This window comes from Scaptodrosophila lebanonensis, unplaced genomic scaffold, assembly GCF_003285725.1.
Source record: "Scaptodrosophila lebanonensis strain 11010-0011.00,11010-0021.00 unplaced genomic scaffold, SlebRS2 tig00000024-arrow-pilon, whole genome shotgun sequence".
Taxonomy (NCBI): domain Eukaryota; kingdom Metazoa; phylum Arthropoda; class Insecta; order Diptera; family Drosophilidae; genus Scaptodrosophila; species Scaptodrosophila lebanonensis.
The window spans coordinates 21,335,764-21,354,106 of NW_022060538.1; the positions used below are offsets into that span (position 1 = coordinate 21,335,764).

General features: G+C 40.2%; 2 protein-coding genes across 2 annotated transcripts; both read left to right on the forward strand.

Annotated features, from left to right (window-relative positions):
* Positions 1-1,830: 1,830 nt before the first annotated feature.
* Positions 1,831-2,629, forward strand: LOC115621662. The gene is made up of 2 exons (XM_030515369.1): positions 1,831-2,039; positions 2,419-2,629. Exons 1-2 carry the CDS (start codon positions 1,831-1,833, stop codon positions 2,627-2,629), a joined length of 420 nt encoding a protein of 139 aa, XP_030371229.1.
* Positions 2,630-2,786: 157 nt separating this feature from the next.
* Positions 2,787-9,606, forward strand: LOC115621009. The gene is made up of 14 exons (XM_030514528.1): positions 2,787-2,906; positions 3,368-3,501; positions 3,557-3,824; positions 3,885-4,098; positions 4,159-4,431; positions 6,355-6,568; positions 6,659-6,862; positions 6,950-7,267; positions 8,208-8,328; positions 8,401-8,532; positions 8,595-8,799; positions 8,863-9,028; positions 9,090-9,274; positions 9,398-9,606. Exons 1-14 carry the CDS (start codon positions 2,787-2,789, stop codon positions 9,604-9,606), a joined length of 2,763 nt encoding a protein of 920 aa, XP_030370388.1.
* Positions 9,607-18,343: the final 8,737 nt, after the last annotated feature.

Consider the following 18,343-nt stretch of genomic DNA (forward strand, 5'->3'; position numbering starts at 1 on the left):
AGTTTGTAAATAAAATATGTGCGTAAAATAAGATAAGCCCAAGGTCACGCAGTTTTTAGTTCAAGTTGAGGGTTTTTTCATCTACACTGTGGAGTTTATTGTTGCCGCCCGAAAGTATGCTATGCTTTTTCGCAGAGACACAAACTTAACCCTTATAGGGTGCGGGGGAATAGATGAGAAATAACAAAGCGAAATAAGGCGGCAAATGTAGAAAGCTGGTCAGTGTTTTTAAAAGCCGTAACTTACACATGCCTTGGTGCGGGTTAATGTTAAGCAGTAGGAATGTTCAATATAGTATTTGTGTATAGAAAAAGATTTACAATTAATCGTCACATATGCATAGTTGGAAGTCTTTTGCATGCCACAAACGATTTATAAAAAGTATAAATAATTAATAATTAAATGAAATAAATAATTAAATAAGACTGAACTCCTAGTTTAAGCTGTATTTGTATTTGTATTTTTCTATAAGTTTAATTTAAGTTATTGTCGATAATAACAGTATAATTAAAGTTAAAAAAAATTAATAAATAAATAAAAAATGCCAAGACCCCCTTAGAATGTCTAACTGGCATTTGCAAGGGAATGTTTGGACTGAGTCCAGAAGAGGGTGCAGGTTTCCAGAAGGTTCAGCAGGCTTTGTTTCTAGCTAGTGAGCTGGCGGCTAGCTTTAAGCTTATAGTCGAAAGTGTTCAGTCATCATACTCTTCAGCTATATTCAATATACAGTCTTGGCTGAACGTCGCCAGCGATATGGTTGCTTTGGACATATCTGACCTAGAACTTAGTAAATAACAAAACATTAAAATATATCGTTGTCGTTTGTTCTCCAAGGAAGTCGAGAGACAACTGTTTAACATATAGAGTACTAATCAAAAATCTCGGAGACGCAAACTATTTTATATTTCAGAAATATCCTTAATCTGTAAAGCTCGTCCCATTAAATTATGTGAATCCATTTTCAAACAATCTCGAAGCCACATAACACTTTCATACACTTTATGTCCAATTCTAAGCGAGGTAAGGTTTCAACACCTACAGAAAAATCAAATGAATATGGAACAGACTAGAGATCCCTTAAACGGAACTAATTGGACTGCATTAGTAAACTATCTTAAACATACACTAATTTAAATTAATAAAACAAAAATTAAGGGAATAAATATAATGGCTGGCGACTGTAAAATATTTATTAATAAGGTTTTGCTGTAACACCAACTTCTTATCCGACCTGCTATCTGGGGAAGACCCGTGCAGCCAGGTGGAGTACACTAGCTAGTTCATGGTAATTGTTGGTGATCGATAGACGGTTTAAGCCAAGTCGATGTAGTTGAAATATAGCTTTATTTCTTTAGCTTAACTATGAATTAAAAAACGTTCTTTTTAATGTGATTATGAAAATAAATAAAGCTTCTACTACTACAGTCTTAGTTGAAATATAGCTTTATTTCTTTAGCTTAACTATGAATCAAAAAACGTTCTTTTTAAGGTGACTATGAAAATAAATAAAGCTTCTACTACTACAGTCCTAGCAACCACACATACATTCAGATCCTCACAATTAAGCCAAGCTGCTGGTCGAACGCGGCCGATGTGTAAAAAACGTAATTAACACACGGCCATGACGCGCCGCACTAATGACAAATGTGCATTAAGTTTGTCTGGCCACGCCCACTTTGGAAGTTGGTTCGCCTACGTGTCGACGACTCCATTACATGGCCAACAATAGAAGCGCAGTCAGCAACTGACAGGACAGAGGACGACAACGCACTCAGCTTAACATACGAACCGCTCATCGCTCATCGTTCATCGTTAAAATCGTGCGCTTCAATGGTTAATATTAAATCAACATCCGATGCCATCTGGTGGATTAAAAATCCGAAGGGTGCAGAGTTGAAGGAGAGCGGCAGAGGGCGTGCTGGGGGGCGCAAGAAGTCGCGGGACGCCAGCTTTTGTCTGGATATGGCAGATTTAGTGCGCAATATATCCTTGCAGGGATATAGCAAGCTGTTGGCGCCAGAATTAACGCTGTGCGAAAGGTAAGGCAAGGGGGTAGGCCGGCTGGCAGCAAAGATAAAAATGCAGACGCTTGGGCTGCACATTGACGTTACTCATACGCAACGTGGCACGCATCGCGCGCTCCATAGACAATTTGCATTTGCAATTTTCGCAGCGCTGCTCCGAACGTCGGATGGCGTATAAACGTATCTCTGGCGCTTTTACTGTTACCTTTGTCGTCTCCCCGTGCATTGCATTTTTCGCATTTCGCATTTTTCATTTCCGTTTCCGCTTTTTTCCTCAAAACCCACTCCCATGGCCATGTCGCTTTGTGTATGCTTATCTTGCTGGCACGCTGCCTGCCTCTGCAACGCATCCACCTTACCGAACCTCCTCTGGCGGTGGCGCGCTTATTTGCAGATTAATTTGGCTGCTGGTGCACACCACAATGTTCGGCATACTGCTGGCGGTGCTCTCACTCACCTGGGAACAATTTGCCGCACAATACTTTGTCATCAATCTGAAGGATCCCCTTTATCCCGTCGAAAATGTGCCATTTCCGGCAGTGTCAATATGCTCGAACAATCGCATTTCCAAGCAGGCGGTCACAAAGTATGCGCTCGAGCTGTGAGTAGCCCCCATCTCGATGTTCTCAGTCATGTTTGAGCTCTGATTGAACTAATATTGAACATTCATTTCCCTATGCTCGGCCAAGGCAAAGAAATGACCCGTCCCGGCGCAGTCTGGACTATTACCTGGAACACTTGAAAAACTTTCGCGATTACTACATGACAGGACAGGAGAGGACTATCGATATGGAATCTAATACGAACTTTCAAACGCTGTTGGACTTGTTTGGCACGTGGGAAAACGAAACATTCTACGATACAAGACGCATCATGAAAATGGTAAGTCCAATTGGAACGTATCAGAGTACTGGGGGAAGGACAATCAATTATGCACACGACAACTTTTGGTAAGAAGAAGAATGCAGGAAACTTTGTGGCACCCACTTCTCTGTGCTCCACACAACATAGAATTATGGCTCTGGGTCCAAAAATTGACCAAAAACTTTGAGTTTATTGGAAATGAGAGAGGGAAAAACTTTGTCCCTCTCATTTTGTTATCCAGAGAATCACTTTATGGCGTTTAATGTTCCTGCACTTGCTGCGTTCATGTGTAGTCAGCAAAGTCTTTCAAATGGTCTCTTAGAGATGTAAGTGGCTTTTCTTTTGATTGAACCCTGCAACTAAAAATTGTTTATTTTGTTGGTAATCCTATTATTATTATTATGTATATACCTATAACTCATTTTTATAGTAAGTTCTGCAAGCCTTTAATCTATGTACTTATTTCGTTCACTTTCCAGCTGGCGCCCGAGTGCAAGCACCTGATTTTAAAGTGCAGTCTGGCAAATGTTAACATACCGTGCTTTAGTAAGCTTGCCTTCCAGGAATCGCTGAATCCTTGGGGACCCTGCTGCACATTCAACACTAAGAACAGGTAACTATGAGTGGCAGGAAGTCAAGTTATATCCAAGCTCACTAATGGATTGCAGTCTCAAGAAACGCCATTTTAAGAATCGTTTGGCCAGCTCGGAGCTCGGCTTGACAGTGGTCCTGAACTCCAGTCAGGATGATTATTTCACGCCCGTTTTAAATACCAATGGATATATTGTAATTGTGCATGACTCTGAAAATTATGCGTCCGTGGCTTCATCCAATGCGGTCGAAGTACATCCCGGACAAAATGAGGAAAGTTTTCTGATGATTTATGCACGCGTGGTGGAAACCGACCCCAGTCTGGATTCCTTCTCAGCGATGAATGTGAGTTCATGGAAACAGAAAGGTTCCAGCATTGAATATAGGGCAGAATATCTCCCTTAGCGTCGCTGCTACTTTGACAATGAGGCGCCTAATCCGGAGCAACTGCTGGCCTCCATCTACACCTTCCCGAATTGCATCACGCGGTGTCGCATCCGAAGCATGGTCGCCTTATGCCGCTGCCTGCCGTTCTATATGCCATGGCGACTGGTAGAGAACCAAGACGGCGTCGTCTACTGCACCCTAAACCATATTCCCTGCCTGAGGCAATATAACTGTAAGTAACGCTCCAAGGTCGCTTCGACAGACGTATGATTAGCATTCTATTCCCGCTCAGTCAAATGGACCAATGTGCTAATAGAACGCAAAGCCGTGCCTGGTCTGGAGCGCGAAATGGAGGAGGCTTTGTACTGTCCACAGTGTCTGCCTTCGTGCAATGATGTCCAGTACAGTGTGTCGCTGCATTCGCTGCCTATCGATAACTATTTGGTCACTTTTGCCAACAAATCGGAGTCCAATTCCGACATATCTCTATTGCGTGTCTACTTTGGTGACCCCTACGCCCACTTGTACATACGGCTTCTAAACAATGCCTGGTTTGAAGTGTTCAGTGAGTGCCACGCGCCAAATAATCGATGACTTACTAATTTGAATTTTCACTTGAAGGCACCATTGGCAACATTTTGTCTATCATCATCGGATTCTCCTTGGTGGCTATCTTTGAGACCCTCTTTGTTCTGCTCAGATATATCTTTGAGAGCTGTGCTCGCCTTCTGGAGCAAAATGAAAACTCTGAGAAGGTAAAGAAGGCAAAGAAAGGCTTGGATCCGGAAAAATTGTACATTTGTCCATAAAAGAAAAGAATCTATTTTCTACTATTTTAGTATCTTAACGTTTATTAAATTTAACCTACATTTTCACCTTTTTAGCAAATGTGCTGCTCGTCAACTATTAATTATATCCTTTTCACACAGCACAAAATATTAATATAAGAAAAAGCTTTTCTAATAGACTATCCTTTCACGGCTGCCTCACAAAATGTATGAAGCTTTGAGTGTAGAGAGTGATTTCTTTTCACATTTTTATTACAAAAGTTGACCGCGATTTTAACTCATTTGCGGGTGCAATTATCAGCATTTAACAATTTTAAGCAGCTTAAGCTGCGGTCACATACAAATATACAAATGATTTGCCATCAACTTCGTCGTTTAATGAGTAGGTCCCTATTTGATTTGTTGTAGCAGAAAACTGTTATTATGTTTAGAATATTTACCAAGTTGGAGTGAAGTTACATTAAATTCAGGAAGAGTTTGTGAAATTTAAAGAATGTGTACAAGCTATTTATATAGAGCTTTGTAGTAAATTCGAATGCCTGGCCGTAGATTAGCCGGGAGGGAGCTTAGTAAGGAGTCTTAGAGGACAACAAGTAAACAGGTTTAGGTTTAGTCTCGAACATGAAGATGTTTCTTCTGTCTCCTCTGCACGATGGGGTTCCTAACTCAATAACTCAACGTGTTTAAATAATATTGTATGCATTTTTATTAAAATTTGAATTATTATTGATTAAAAATGAATTAAAATGTTCCCACATTAAAAGTTGATTACATTTTTTCTTGGCTTCATGGAAGGAGCCTTTGTGCTTCACAATTTGGGTTCTCAGGTTTTTTTTAAAGTTTCATTCAACAGGATTGGATGGGTTTCTAAGTATATTTATGCTACAACCCTATTTACATTTATTTTACAAGATACTCGTAGATCAAATATTTTCTTGCCTGTTCATCCTTCTATCATCTCAAAATTGTACTCTCTAAATCATTTGTAAGTATTTCAAGGAGCTAAGAAGCCTGAGGGTGTGAAAAACTAAAATATGGAGTCAAACAACCGCGGGCCTTGTTTACCTTCTGGCTCGCCTTTACGTCTAAGACTGTTTTGGTAGCAATGGGATGTGTGAGTGCCACAAACAAGGCCTGTCTATTTTCCTACAGTTGCTGATGATGATGATGACGTTTCCGCTTGCTGACATTTAACGCGCATTTAACTAATTTCGTTTTAAATTGTTGACAATTAAAGAAAATTGCCAAGACGAATTGGGCGGCATTTAGGCTAACATGGAGTAGCAGCAGGACCAACAAGAAGAGCAGCTACAACGGCAACAACAACATGAAGAAATTAGACGGCATGTCGCAGTTAATTTGTTGGCAATAAGTTGGAACACGAGGCCTAATTACAACAACACGCACGACATGACTGCAAAATTTTCATTAAAATGAGCCCCGCTAACGAGAGACACAATGCGTACAATCCGACAATCTACTGAGTATCCTATCGTATCGTTCCGTATCGTTCGTATCGAGTGAGAGTTACCCCCAAATGGTGGAGCGGCCTACAAAAAGGCACGCGGCACGCAGACAGCCGCAACAGTTGCAATTTATAAACGGCTGAGTGAACGCGCCGCCAAACATGCCACCAGCAGAAGCAGAAACAAAAAAAGGAACAGGAATGGGAGCGGGAATGGGAGCGGGAGCGGGAGCAGCAACAAAGCCGCCTCCTCGGCTTGTTGTGGGCCGGGCTGCCTGGTGGATACCCGCACCTGTGCCTTCGTTGGATGGCGGTGACGAGACAGGCTCGACCGAGGAGGAGGACACGCAAAAATTGTCATTTGCTGCCGAGCTAAAGGATTTGTTGCACAACCTGTCATTTCATTGTTATGGCAAATTAGTCGAGCAGGGTCGTCGTATTTCGGAGCGGTGAGTAATGTCCTTCCGCGCACCCTCATTGGGAGCGCTTTCAATTAGCTCCAATCAATGCATTTGGCACTGGCACTGGCATCGCCACAGCTTCTTCTGGCTCATTTTCCACACCACTGCGCTGAGCGTTCTAATTGCATTCCTGTGCGACACATACACTAGTGAGAAAAAGGCTCTGGTCACCACACTCTACGACCCGCTCTATCCCATCCGCAACGTGGAGTTCCCGACGGTCTCTGTCTGCACCATCAATCGCATATCGAGTCGCGCGGTTGTGCGGTATGCGCAGGATCTGTAAGTGGAGCAGACGCCTGAGCGTGTCGTTTTGCATATTGGTTGGCATAATGGGCTAATTCGCTGGTTTGTTGTTTGGCTTCGCAGCAGCGACAAGGATCCCAGCCACCGCAATGTCAGTTACTTCATTGAGGAGCTGCGGGCTTTCGGCTTCCTGTACTATCGACTCGATAAGATGGACGACTATGAGCGTGCTTTGCGATTCCAGGGATTCTTAGATACCTACGACGTCGAGCCACAGGACCTGTTCTTCAATACGCGATCAAGGATGCATGCTCTGACGCCGAACTGCAGCGAAACCTTTGTTTCCTGCCGCCTCGCCGGCGAGCCGTTCAATTGTCTGAAGCATTTCAAGGAGATGCTGACTGGTAACGGGTTTTGCTGCACCTTCAACTTTGAATTTGGGTAAACAGTCGAAATAGTCTAGGAAGGTCTTTAATGCTTAATTGTATCTCTCAATTCCTTTCAATTATTTTCCACCCTTTCGATAATATAATATTCATTTCAATTCTTTACATTGCTATCTGTTTAAAATTTTGATTATTTCCGATCAAATTATGTATTATTCAATGATACAGAATTCTTTGAAATGGTATGCACTCCGACTTATTTGCATTATTTTCAATTATACTCAGTTGCTCTCACACTGTTTCCTTCTGTTTAATTGTAAAAAATTATATTTTATTCTGTTTAAAAAAGTTTTTTATTGTGATTGCTATCATGTTCGATTCTTCAATTCTTTAATTCTTTACCATTTAAATCCACTCTTTAACCCAATTTATTAGTTAAGCTTTATATTCAATATTACTCAATGTTCAAAGTTCATTTAATTTTTGAATTCTTTTCAATTCAACTAATTTCAATTACTTCTATTCTATTCAATTCTAACAAAGTTTTTTAAGTTCTATTCAATTCTATTACAATCAGTTGTAATCTATTCCATTTAGTTCTATTGAGTTTTATTAAATTGTATTCAATTACATCCAGTTCTATTTAATTTTATTCAAGTCTTTTCAATTCAATTCACTTCAATTCTTTTCAATTCTATTACATTCTATTCAATTAAATTCTATTTAATTCTTTTTAATTTCATTCAATCTATTCAGCTCCATTATATTTCGTTCCTTTTAATTTCATTTAATCTATTCAGTTATATTATATTAAATTCTACTTTATTCTATTTAATAATTTCGAATTTTTTTGCGTTTTAATTCTATTCAAATTTTTAAATTCTTTTTTATTGATATTTTATCCAGTTGAATTAATTCGCCTTGATCGAATTATTCTTAATTTTTACCAAATATTTCGATTCATTTATATTTAATTATTTTCAATCCGTTTCGAGGTACACTAAGAAGTCCAGATTTCGTCGAGGTTTTTTTGGAGCCGAATTGGGTCTGGTACTGACGCTTAAATCAGCACCCAGCGACAACTTTTTCAAATTGTATTCGCCGGATGGCTTTTTAGTAAGCATTAAACATTATTAGCTAATCCTTTATATCTGTAGATTAGTCTGGTAGATTTCTATTTATGAACAGCATAACTATCCGGACTATTTCTCTGGAGGCGTTGCGGACCGCTTTGCGCCGCTTGGTCACACAACGTTGCTGCCAATTCGTCCGAAAATCTTCGAGACCGTGCCGGAGGCACGCTGTATGAACCCGGAAGTGGTGAGTAGAAGATCCTAGATTGGTGTTTGGTAGCTCCGCTCTAAATGGACACAAATCTGCAGCGCAATTGTCTGTTCAAGGACGAAATGCCGCGCATGTTTAAGAAAACGTACAGCTTCAGCAAGTGCATCTCAATCTGCCGAGCACGCAGCGTGCTGAGCCTGTGCGAGTGCGTGCCCTTCAATGTGCCGCAGAACTATTTTGGGGGGGTTATGGGACGCGTTTACTGCACGCTGCAGCATGTTGAATGCATCCAGCGCTACGAGTGTAAGTGCCACGCGGCGTATGCGCAATGCCTGAGCGCTCATTAATAAAAAGAATGTCCCACAGTCAAATGGCTGAACGTCATCACCAGGCACGCAGATGTCCCGGGCCTGGAACATGAAATGGAGGACGCGCTCTACTGTCCCGGTTGCTTGCCCTCCTGCACGGAGACGCGCTACAAGGTCCGTGGCGCCATGATGCTGGCCCTGAGCAGCTCATACAAGCCGATGGGGTGAGGGTTGGGTTGGTAGGGTTGCCTTTGATAGGCATTGCAAATGGTTTTCATTTCGCAGCTACATCGATGGCAATAACGTTTACGACCATGGCAACGGCAACGGCAACGACAGCAGCACCGGCAACGGTAATGGCGGCGGGGACGGCAACGGCACCGAGCTGGCGGTAGTGCGTATTTACTTTGCCCAAACGCACATTCAATACTTTCGGCAGATTATTAAAAATGCTTGGTACGAGACCTTCAGTGAGTATGCGCCTCAAAGGCTCTTCCTGGGAGAAAATAACAATTTTGCATATTTTTCCATCGCTTCCGCATTGCCTCTCCTTCGCTTTCCCTTTGCTCCTTGTACGGGTGTATGGGTTCCAGGTACAATTGGCAACATCTGCAGCATCATAGCGGGCTTCTCATTGATTGGCATCTGTGAGCTGCTTTTTTTTCTAGCCAAACAATTATGGCACGCATGCAAAACGGAGCTTAAGGCAGAATGCCATCATGTCTCGACTAATGGCTTTAGACGGGCCCGGCAACAGGAGCAGCAACAGCCTGAAAAAATGGAGTTGCTTATTCTGCCGTAATTGAGCGAGCGACCGAGCGATTGGAGTGGAGCGAAGTGAAGTGACGGACAGGTCTACAAATACCTACTAACTACATACAGCCGCCTTGGCACAATTTTAAAGCTCACTAATTTTTATGCAGCACTCACACACACATACTAGTACTAAGTACGAAGCACTCGCAGTAGTTCTGTGGGGCGGAACAAATGTTAATTATCTGAGTCCAGCTGGGCATTACTGTTCCAATCGAATGTGGAGCACAAACGGAATTGCACCGACTTTGTGTTTTGTGTCCATGCCTTTGTCATAAAAATAAATGCCACACAGTGGAAAAAGTTTGCCAAAAAGGTCCTGGCGGACACATTAGTGCAAGCAGTTGCTACGACTTGGACACTGGCCAACGCAATGGCCAGCACGTGGACACAGTTGCTGGCAAATCAGTTGGACATTCGAATGTTTTTGCAGTTATGGACCACAAAATACTGTACACGAGATTTGGCACTTGACTGCATACCGAAGCACGAGCGCATCAATTTTTATTTCTTGTATGCCACAATTCCGGAAATTGCGAAACAAACAACATGCTGAGTTGGTGTGAAACATGGCTATAAGCTGACGAATGGAATGTGGCATTTGTTAAAGCCTAGATAGCACATATGGGATCTGCATAAAGTTCAGTTGGTTTTTGTAAATTCCTGACTCCCACTCCCATACCCTGTTAATGCTTCAAAGGCTCATCAGGCACATTGTTTGTTAATTGGAATGAAGAAGTGGTACTTGCTGGATGGATTCGTGGCAGAAAGAAGTAGCTGAAGAAGGAGTCGAGAAGAAAAAAAGGTACTCGAACAATATTCACTATAGTTGACATAATAATTGTTAATATTTATTCCAATTACTAAATTGACAAATCAGTTAACAATTTATATAATAGTTATACCCCACATCTTTCACATTTATAATCCAATATTAACTATTAAAATAAATTTATTAAACCACTTATGCTACGAGTTGAGAGAATAACTTTCATTGAACATTAATATTTACTTGTAATAATGTCCATCTCTTTTTCTTAATAATATTTGCAATAAACCATAAAACAATGTCTTATCATTGTTTTGTATTAAAAGAACAGGCAGTTTTCCGAATTGTTTTACAGTTTCTCCAATTTGGTCAAAAATATATAAAGGTAATTCTTTTGTATCTAGACGTTGGATAATAGAATTTCCATTCCATGAATTTTTGTAGAGTGACTTAGGCTAGGTTCGGTTTTTTTCTTGTTCTAGGTGGTGGAGTGGACAATTTTTTAATGTATGCCCGGTTTCAATGAAATAAACATTTAATATTATATTTATATCTCAGCAGTTAACGACTTTAGTTAATGATATTCTGAGGCAGGTGTGGCTCACCTAAGCTGTCGATTCATTTACAGAAAAATTTCATAATTGAATTCTTCAAAATAACAAAATGGATTGTTTCGTTCAGAATAAGTTGAACTGAACGTGTCCTTGAAATAAACTACACAACCTATTCACTGACTTCCCCATTCAAAAGAGTACTTCAGGCTATTAATCTGCTTTACAAGATGATCCTTAGGTCGTTAAAGATTGTCTGATTTTCTTCAGCAATACTTTTGCCAGCTAAAGATTTATTTGATCGAAGATATCAAAATAAATTCCACTAAGTCTTGGTCTTGATAAAGAATTGATCTTTTAACAAAAGAGAACGACTGTTTGAGGGCTTAGAGTTTTATAGTTGGATTTAGTGGTCATACACATCCACATCGATTAGTAGGAATCGTGGCCCTATTTATGTGCCATGCGAAGCAAGATTTCTAGTACCAGAAAGTTGAGTTATTCCGCTACTTGCGTTTACTTAGTCAGCAATCGAAACTGATTTCGCGTATTATGTGGGAAGGATACAGGATACAGGATACGTACTCGTACATCATTGTATCTTCATTAAAGCGAGACAGGGGCGAAAAAGCATTGTAACCAGGGCAGAGGAGACGGGACTGTGCACGTTTTACCTTAATGAATTTTGTGTGAGTTTTGACTTTGCTGAGTATTTGAGTATTTGGTCCCCCATTTCCGGAACGTTCACACACAGAGTGCACACATACATACACACCCGTACATAACGTATGTAAATTTGAGCATCGCTGTCTGAAAATTGAAATGATTTCCGTTGAATTTGTATGCCAGTTGTTTGTTTTTTCATGCATAAAACTGCCTAAAAATTGCAAAAAATTTAAATGAAGCTACGCACTCGAGAAGAGAGACGCTCAACGGCAGGCAGCAACAGTCGATGCTTGGAGCTGGAGCTGGAGCTGATGCTAGAATGGCAAACAAAGCAAGGAAAATAAACAGTTGGAAAAGCGAGCCAAAGAAAAAAGAATGCGCCCAGCTATGGAAGAGGCAGGGGCAGTCAGCAGTTCCCCCGTGTGGCGTATTATCGCACAATACAATATGTATATTGGATTATTTCGTTTGTGCGAGTTGAGTTTTCTCCCGTTCGACTTGGATACACGTTTCCCCCTCCCCCCCTTCCCCTACCCCTCCACATTTCGCTACCTGCTGCCAGCTACCTGATGGCGTTGCCGGCTGGCTTAACAGACAGCAACAACAGGATAAACAGAGTCCTGCATTCAACGGCGCGTGCGTTTGTGCCTGACGCTGACGCTTCATCTGATGGGGGGCGATTGGGTTGGGGTTGGGGCTGGGGTCTCGACGGAGTCAGTTTGCCAGCTGCCCCGTTTCATTAGGGGGCTGGGGCATACTTCGCATATTGCTCGCTCGTTTTGTATAGATTTTCATGCCGAGCAACAAACGTATACAAGTAGAACTCCGAGTACATCGGTATGCAGAAAATCAGAAATATTTTCTATGATTTTCTCCCGCAACTGCCCACAGAGCACATGAAGTTTTTAATTGAATTCTGAGCTTTACTCTTGGCAAGTTTTGCGAAAGTTACTGCGAATAGCGTCAGCCCGTGGCAATGGTTGAAATTTTGTGGGTTTCCTAAAATCACCCGCAGGCATTTAAAGTTAGTAAGCGCGCTTGTAAAGCCAAAGTTAGTCGCCTGGTCTGGTGTGGACATATTGCCCGATTAGCCAAATAGTACGTTAAGCGAATTGTGCCTTAGTACGGAAATTATGGTGGCGCTGGGTCTGTGCCAGCAGGAAGCTGTTAACTGTCCTTACACTGCGAATAGTGCGGCAGTAAATCCGAGCTTAGGTTCGCCGAGAACCTTTCAATAAACGAAGTCTCCCTTTGCCTGGCAAACGCTTTCAATTATACATATATATAAAATAGGCCAATGCTGGTGAATATATTGTATCTGCCATATGCTCTACATGCCATGTATTTCTCAATAGGCACTTACCGGCATGACATGCCCTGTCATTAGAGGATTCCGCACATGGAGGGTATTCAGAGGCTGGATTTTCGACATTACTTGAAAGCTGTATTATTGTGAACATCCAGATTAACTACCTGTGATACATACTTTGAAGATTAAACGGAAGCTTTTAGGCTCTCAATACACTTTCAATTATGTCAAATAAATAAATGTGATTTAAATGAATTAAACATGCAAGCATTTTTGTTCCAGTCAATCCTCAAGTGGTTTCTTTGCAGTTTTAAGTTTCAAATAAAACATGATTTTTAAGTGACTTGGGCTGCCTGGATATTATGTACATTTTCTAATGCGAGATGTTGGGTTTGGATCATGCCTTAAAATATTTCTCCAGTCATCGTTTTTCTAATTTTATTGCAGTTATGTGATAATTTATCAGAAAAATACATAGTAAACGTATATTTCCACTAAGTTCGAAATTAGGTTTATAATTGACGACAGAACTGTGTGTGTATTTCATGGAAATAAACCGAAAATAGTCAAGTTTAATCTAAGTGTATGTTGCCATAGCCCCATGCGAGTTTAACAAAGAGAGTACAATTTTCGACACCGCTTGGCTCTAAATAAATTTGTTTCCCAATAATATACTGCATGGGTATTCTAGTAGGTATTGTAGAGAGCCATTTTCCATCTCTTCATTCCAGATTTAGCAGACGATTTTTAAATTTCTTAGATTCAAGCGTTCCTATTATTTTTCTCTACGCTCTACATTTTAACACACACACTAGCAAGTGTCCTGTTGTGTGCCTTCTGAATGCCCCTAATGTGCCCATTTTTTGTCTATAAATAAAGTTAAGTATCTTTTGTGGCCTTATGGGGTTAAGCTGCGTGCAAAACCCTCGCTAAAGCCAATGAGCTCCAATCCAAGTCTGGCAACCCATTTAAGACTCTCTGCTTCTTCTCATTCTGCTGAACGACTTTATTCGGCGCTGCGTCGCATCATCATCCTCGTGGATCATGGTGTTGTTGTTGTTGCTGCTGTCAACATCGTCGCCTGCTTTTAAGCACCGTTATCCTTGCCGAGCGTTGGGTGCTTAAACATTCAATTTGGTTGTTTTTGCTGCTCTCCGAATGTGTTGAATTATTTAAAGTAAGTGTTCGTGTGCGTGTGTGTGTGTGTGTGTGTGCGTGTGTATGTAAGCATGTATGTGGGAGGGGGGAAACGGCGACCCACTCGTCCATTTTTAAGTACCACCTACATATTTGCTTTAGTCTGGCCGTTGTCTGAGCGCGCCCTCATGAATAAACATGCAAACAAATTACTGTACTCGGCAGAGGCCCCGAACAAAAGAGAGCGCAAACATTTCGCACCTTCGCTCGGTGCTGCAAAATTCTAATTTCGCCGTGTTTTGTTTTGTTTTGTTTTCGTCGAACAATGGAAACTAGGCTAAGATCCTAATGACGAAAAACGCTGCACACATGTATGTATTCGATGTCATTTTTGTAGCGGTTTCAAGTACTTAACAGGGGAAGAAAAACTGTAAAAAACTGAAAAAAAAAAATAAAAACGTGCTGCTCCTGAAAGTTTATGTTGGAAATATTGTTGAGCTTTTCTATATCCTTAACTCAAGTGTAAGGGTAAGCAGAAGGTAGAATCGAAAACCACACGTTATAGGTAAATCCAACTTTCTTTTTCCATAACAGTTTTAGAGATGCCCGTAAAACCTTTGCTTTACTATATAGCTGTCATCTAATCAATATGATTTGAAACAGTTTTGTATAAAAAAAAATTATATATTAAGCTTAAGAAATCGAATTACATATTAAGTATGTCTTAGTCATAATATGTGATGGCATTTCATCAGTTGTGGGTCACAAATATTCAAGATGGGCTCTCCAATGAGAAAATCGAAGCAGGACGCTGATCAGCTTTAACGCTTCTGTTAATTTATGTTAATATACTACAGTAAAACAGTAGTCCATCACATTTTTCTCGGTTTTTAGTTAGAGGTGTTTATTTCTCAAGTCTAACATCTATAGCAGAATATGAAAGAAAGAAAATGTATCTTTTTTTGTAGCTTTTTCTGAGATCTACAGTAAAGCCAAACTAGGATAATCAGAAACTGTATTTTGTACTTGGCATACAACATTTTCTACTGACTGTACATTATTCATATTTCTACCTATGTGCATATACTTGTACATATGTACTCGTAAATACATTTGTACTTTTTGAAATGTGGATTACAAAGTTTATTCACCGAGCCGTGCTATCTACTTGTGTCCATAAAATATGTATACAGCCGAAGTGGTTTTGCAGCCTAATACCCAACAATACTATATCAGGCGTCATTTGCTTCACTGGATTTCTAAGCATTGTGAGTGTCCGGCTTAGCAATTCCACTTCCAGTCACAATCTCAATCAAACCCACTGAAGCGTATCCCCATGCGTTCTATTTGGAGTGCGTTGCACCCGACTTAATGCTTGTCAGAAAAGTAAAAAATTATCAACTCTCTCAACACCCACACACACACGCGTGCAGATATGTAGAGGAACACGCCCAGCTGTGTCTAGACATCAATCAACACCTAAAATTTTGATTGACAGCCCAAGCGACAGCATGAAAAATAAATCTGTCATTTGCATGCAGTTTGGTTTCAAATCAATCGCTGGCTTGTATGTTCATACGAGTATATATATTTGAAAACTGAGCATTGATTTCCTGCTACTGTTGTTGTTGTTGTTGTTCTTGTTGTTGCCGCCAAAGTCAATTTGTCAAAAACAGCATGGCCCGTCAAAGCATTTCCAGCTTTCAAACAAGCGCACAAGAAATGGAAAAATATAACGCCTTGTTTTCTTGCTTGTTATTATTTGCTTTCCATACGGCTTAAAAAACATTTCTCGCGCTTGCTTTTAAAATTAAATAAATATTGAAAAATGTATTTTCCATTTTATCGTTTCATGTCTGTGTGCGTGCGTGCGTTTTTTCAACAACCGCATATTTAATTAATAAAATAAATTATTGGAAAATAAATGATCGGGGGCAGAGCTGGGGCGGGGCGTCTGGCGAATCGGACATAAAATTGTTGGCCACAAAAGTTGTTAATCAAACGGTTTTAAAGTGTTTGCCAGAGCTTCCAGACTGCCTCTACATAATGTACTATACCTTTCAAAGTATTTATTTGTATACCAGACAGCATATTTTTGTGCATTTGCTGTTATTAAATGCTTCTCTACACTGAGACGAAAGCCGGCCATTAAAAGCCATTAAAATATAATAAAGAGGAATGAACAAATGAACAAATGAAAACACGTTATTGCGAAGAGACTCACCAAATATATATAAAACATTTTGCAAAGTTATAAGTGTGATACCAATTTATACGTAATTAAACTGATTTTAAAAAATGCTATTATGAAAAAAAAAATTAACGAATTGTTTATGTTCAAAACATCGTGGATAATAATAATTAGTAATTAGTAGTAAAGAGACCTAAAAAAATATTAATAATTCTAAAACGAATAAGACAAATACCCAAAAAAAAATTTACATAACTATAACTTTTGACATTCCTAAAATATTAGCCGACCGATTAGCAGATTTTCAGAAAAGTTATTTAAGCTGTCATAAGTCCCCCGTTATTTGAAATCTGATTGACATATCAACCAATTCAATCTGGGCGGCTAATCAAAAGCTCAAAATTAGTTTTACAATCAGTAAAGTGTGCTCGTACCTATTACTAAACTATTTCATATTAATGTGCCTTTTGTCTAGTGTAGCGTATAAACGCTAATTTAAATATGAATTGGTTTTTTTTTTAAATTAAATTAACCCAGAAATGTTCCATTAAAGTAACAGTTCCAATGGCTACACACAGATTTTATCCCATTTTCAAGAATTTTTAGAAGATATTCATTCCTATAATCTTATAATATAATCCTCAATTGTATCTATTTATACACATACTATATAATGTGTATTTTCATTTTGCGAGTGCACCACTCATCTGCTATGAAACGCTGGTTATACGAGTATGGGCTTGTTGGCACTGGGGCTCAGTTATTATATTTTGCAATATTTAAGCTCATTATTGTAAAGGGACAACGATGTTGAATTTGTTGCTGGAATGAAACACAAACATGGTATGTGTGCATGTGCTTATATGCAAATTCAATTTGGGCAAACCTCAACGAGTTTATTCATCATACGCTGCGTGCGCGCTAGGAGTCGGAATCAAATGAATTACAAGTAGCTGCGAATATATGTACGAGTGTGCGTGTCTGTACATGCTCGTATATGCGAAAATTGCTGTTTAAGTATTACATTTTGCTTTTAATTTTGCAGCGTCTATGGAAAATATCCTGCAGCTGATTTTTAATTACGAAAACAGGAAAAAAAACCCCCTGAAGTTGTAGGAACTTCGTGTGCATGTGTGAGTTCGCATTCGCTTACACAAACGTAAACACGTGCAGACATACCGACACATAGTATATATATACATACGTATGACTGCCAGAGCTTCCTAGAGGACGTGAGGACGACCTCAATGAAGTCGTCTGCCCCAGCGTGTGTGCGTTTGTGTGCGTTTGTGTGCCAACAGATTTCAATTTTTGTGTGTTAATTACATTCCCGGCAAAAGTTCAGGCTCTCTGCGCCCGTTTTTATCGCCGGCATCGGACGCAATGTTGTTACACACACACACATACATACATACATACAGCATAAGTGAGTGTGAGGAATGTGGGCGTGGCAAATCCAGTGCTGCTTATGCTCAGCATTTTAGCGCTTGTGAATGTTTAATTATCAAAAATTTTCACTTGATCCTTTTGGCTTTTCCTCTTGGCACATTTAGTTTTGCTTGTGTGCGTGTGTGTGTGTGAGTGTGTGTGTATGCGGCTTATGGTAATTGCACTCTGGATGTGTGTGGGAGTGTGTCGGTGTGCGTTTAATGTTTTTACAAGTGCTCATATGGCCTGCTGGTGTGCGCTCTGCTTATCTACTTTTAGGCGCGCCGCACACAAATTTGATTTGCTTGTTGAATCGAGCCATTATTAATGCCACTTCCGTTGCCAGCTGCCGCAGCCAGCTCTAGCTACTACTAGTTCCCGTTCTGCCTATTTACTTATTTATTAATGTACTCTGCACGAGAACAACAGCAACAGCAACAGCAACCGCAGCAGCGAAAAGGCAAGCGAATCATTCATAATTAGAAGTGTGGGTGGAGCATAAAATATCATAAGCGCCGCACATTTGTCATTTTTATGCTCCTGTTGTGGGCCAGAAAGGACAATTTAATGCCTTTAAAACAGCAAAATGCCGTTAAAGCGACGCTAAAAGAACCTCAAGAACAATAACAACAATCCCACCAACAAAGATAGCCGACTAGCCGCGCAGTCTGTTTG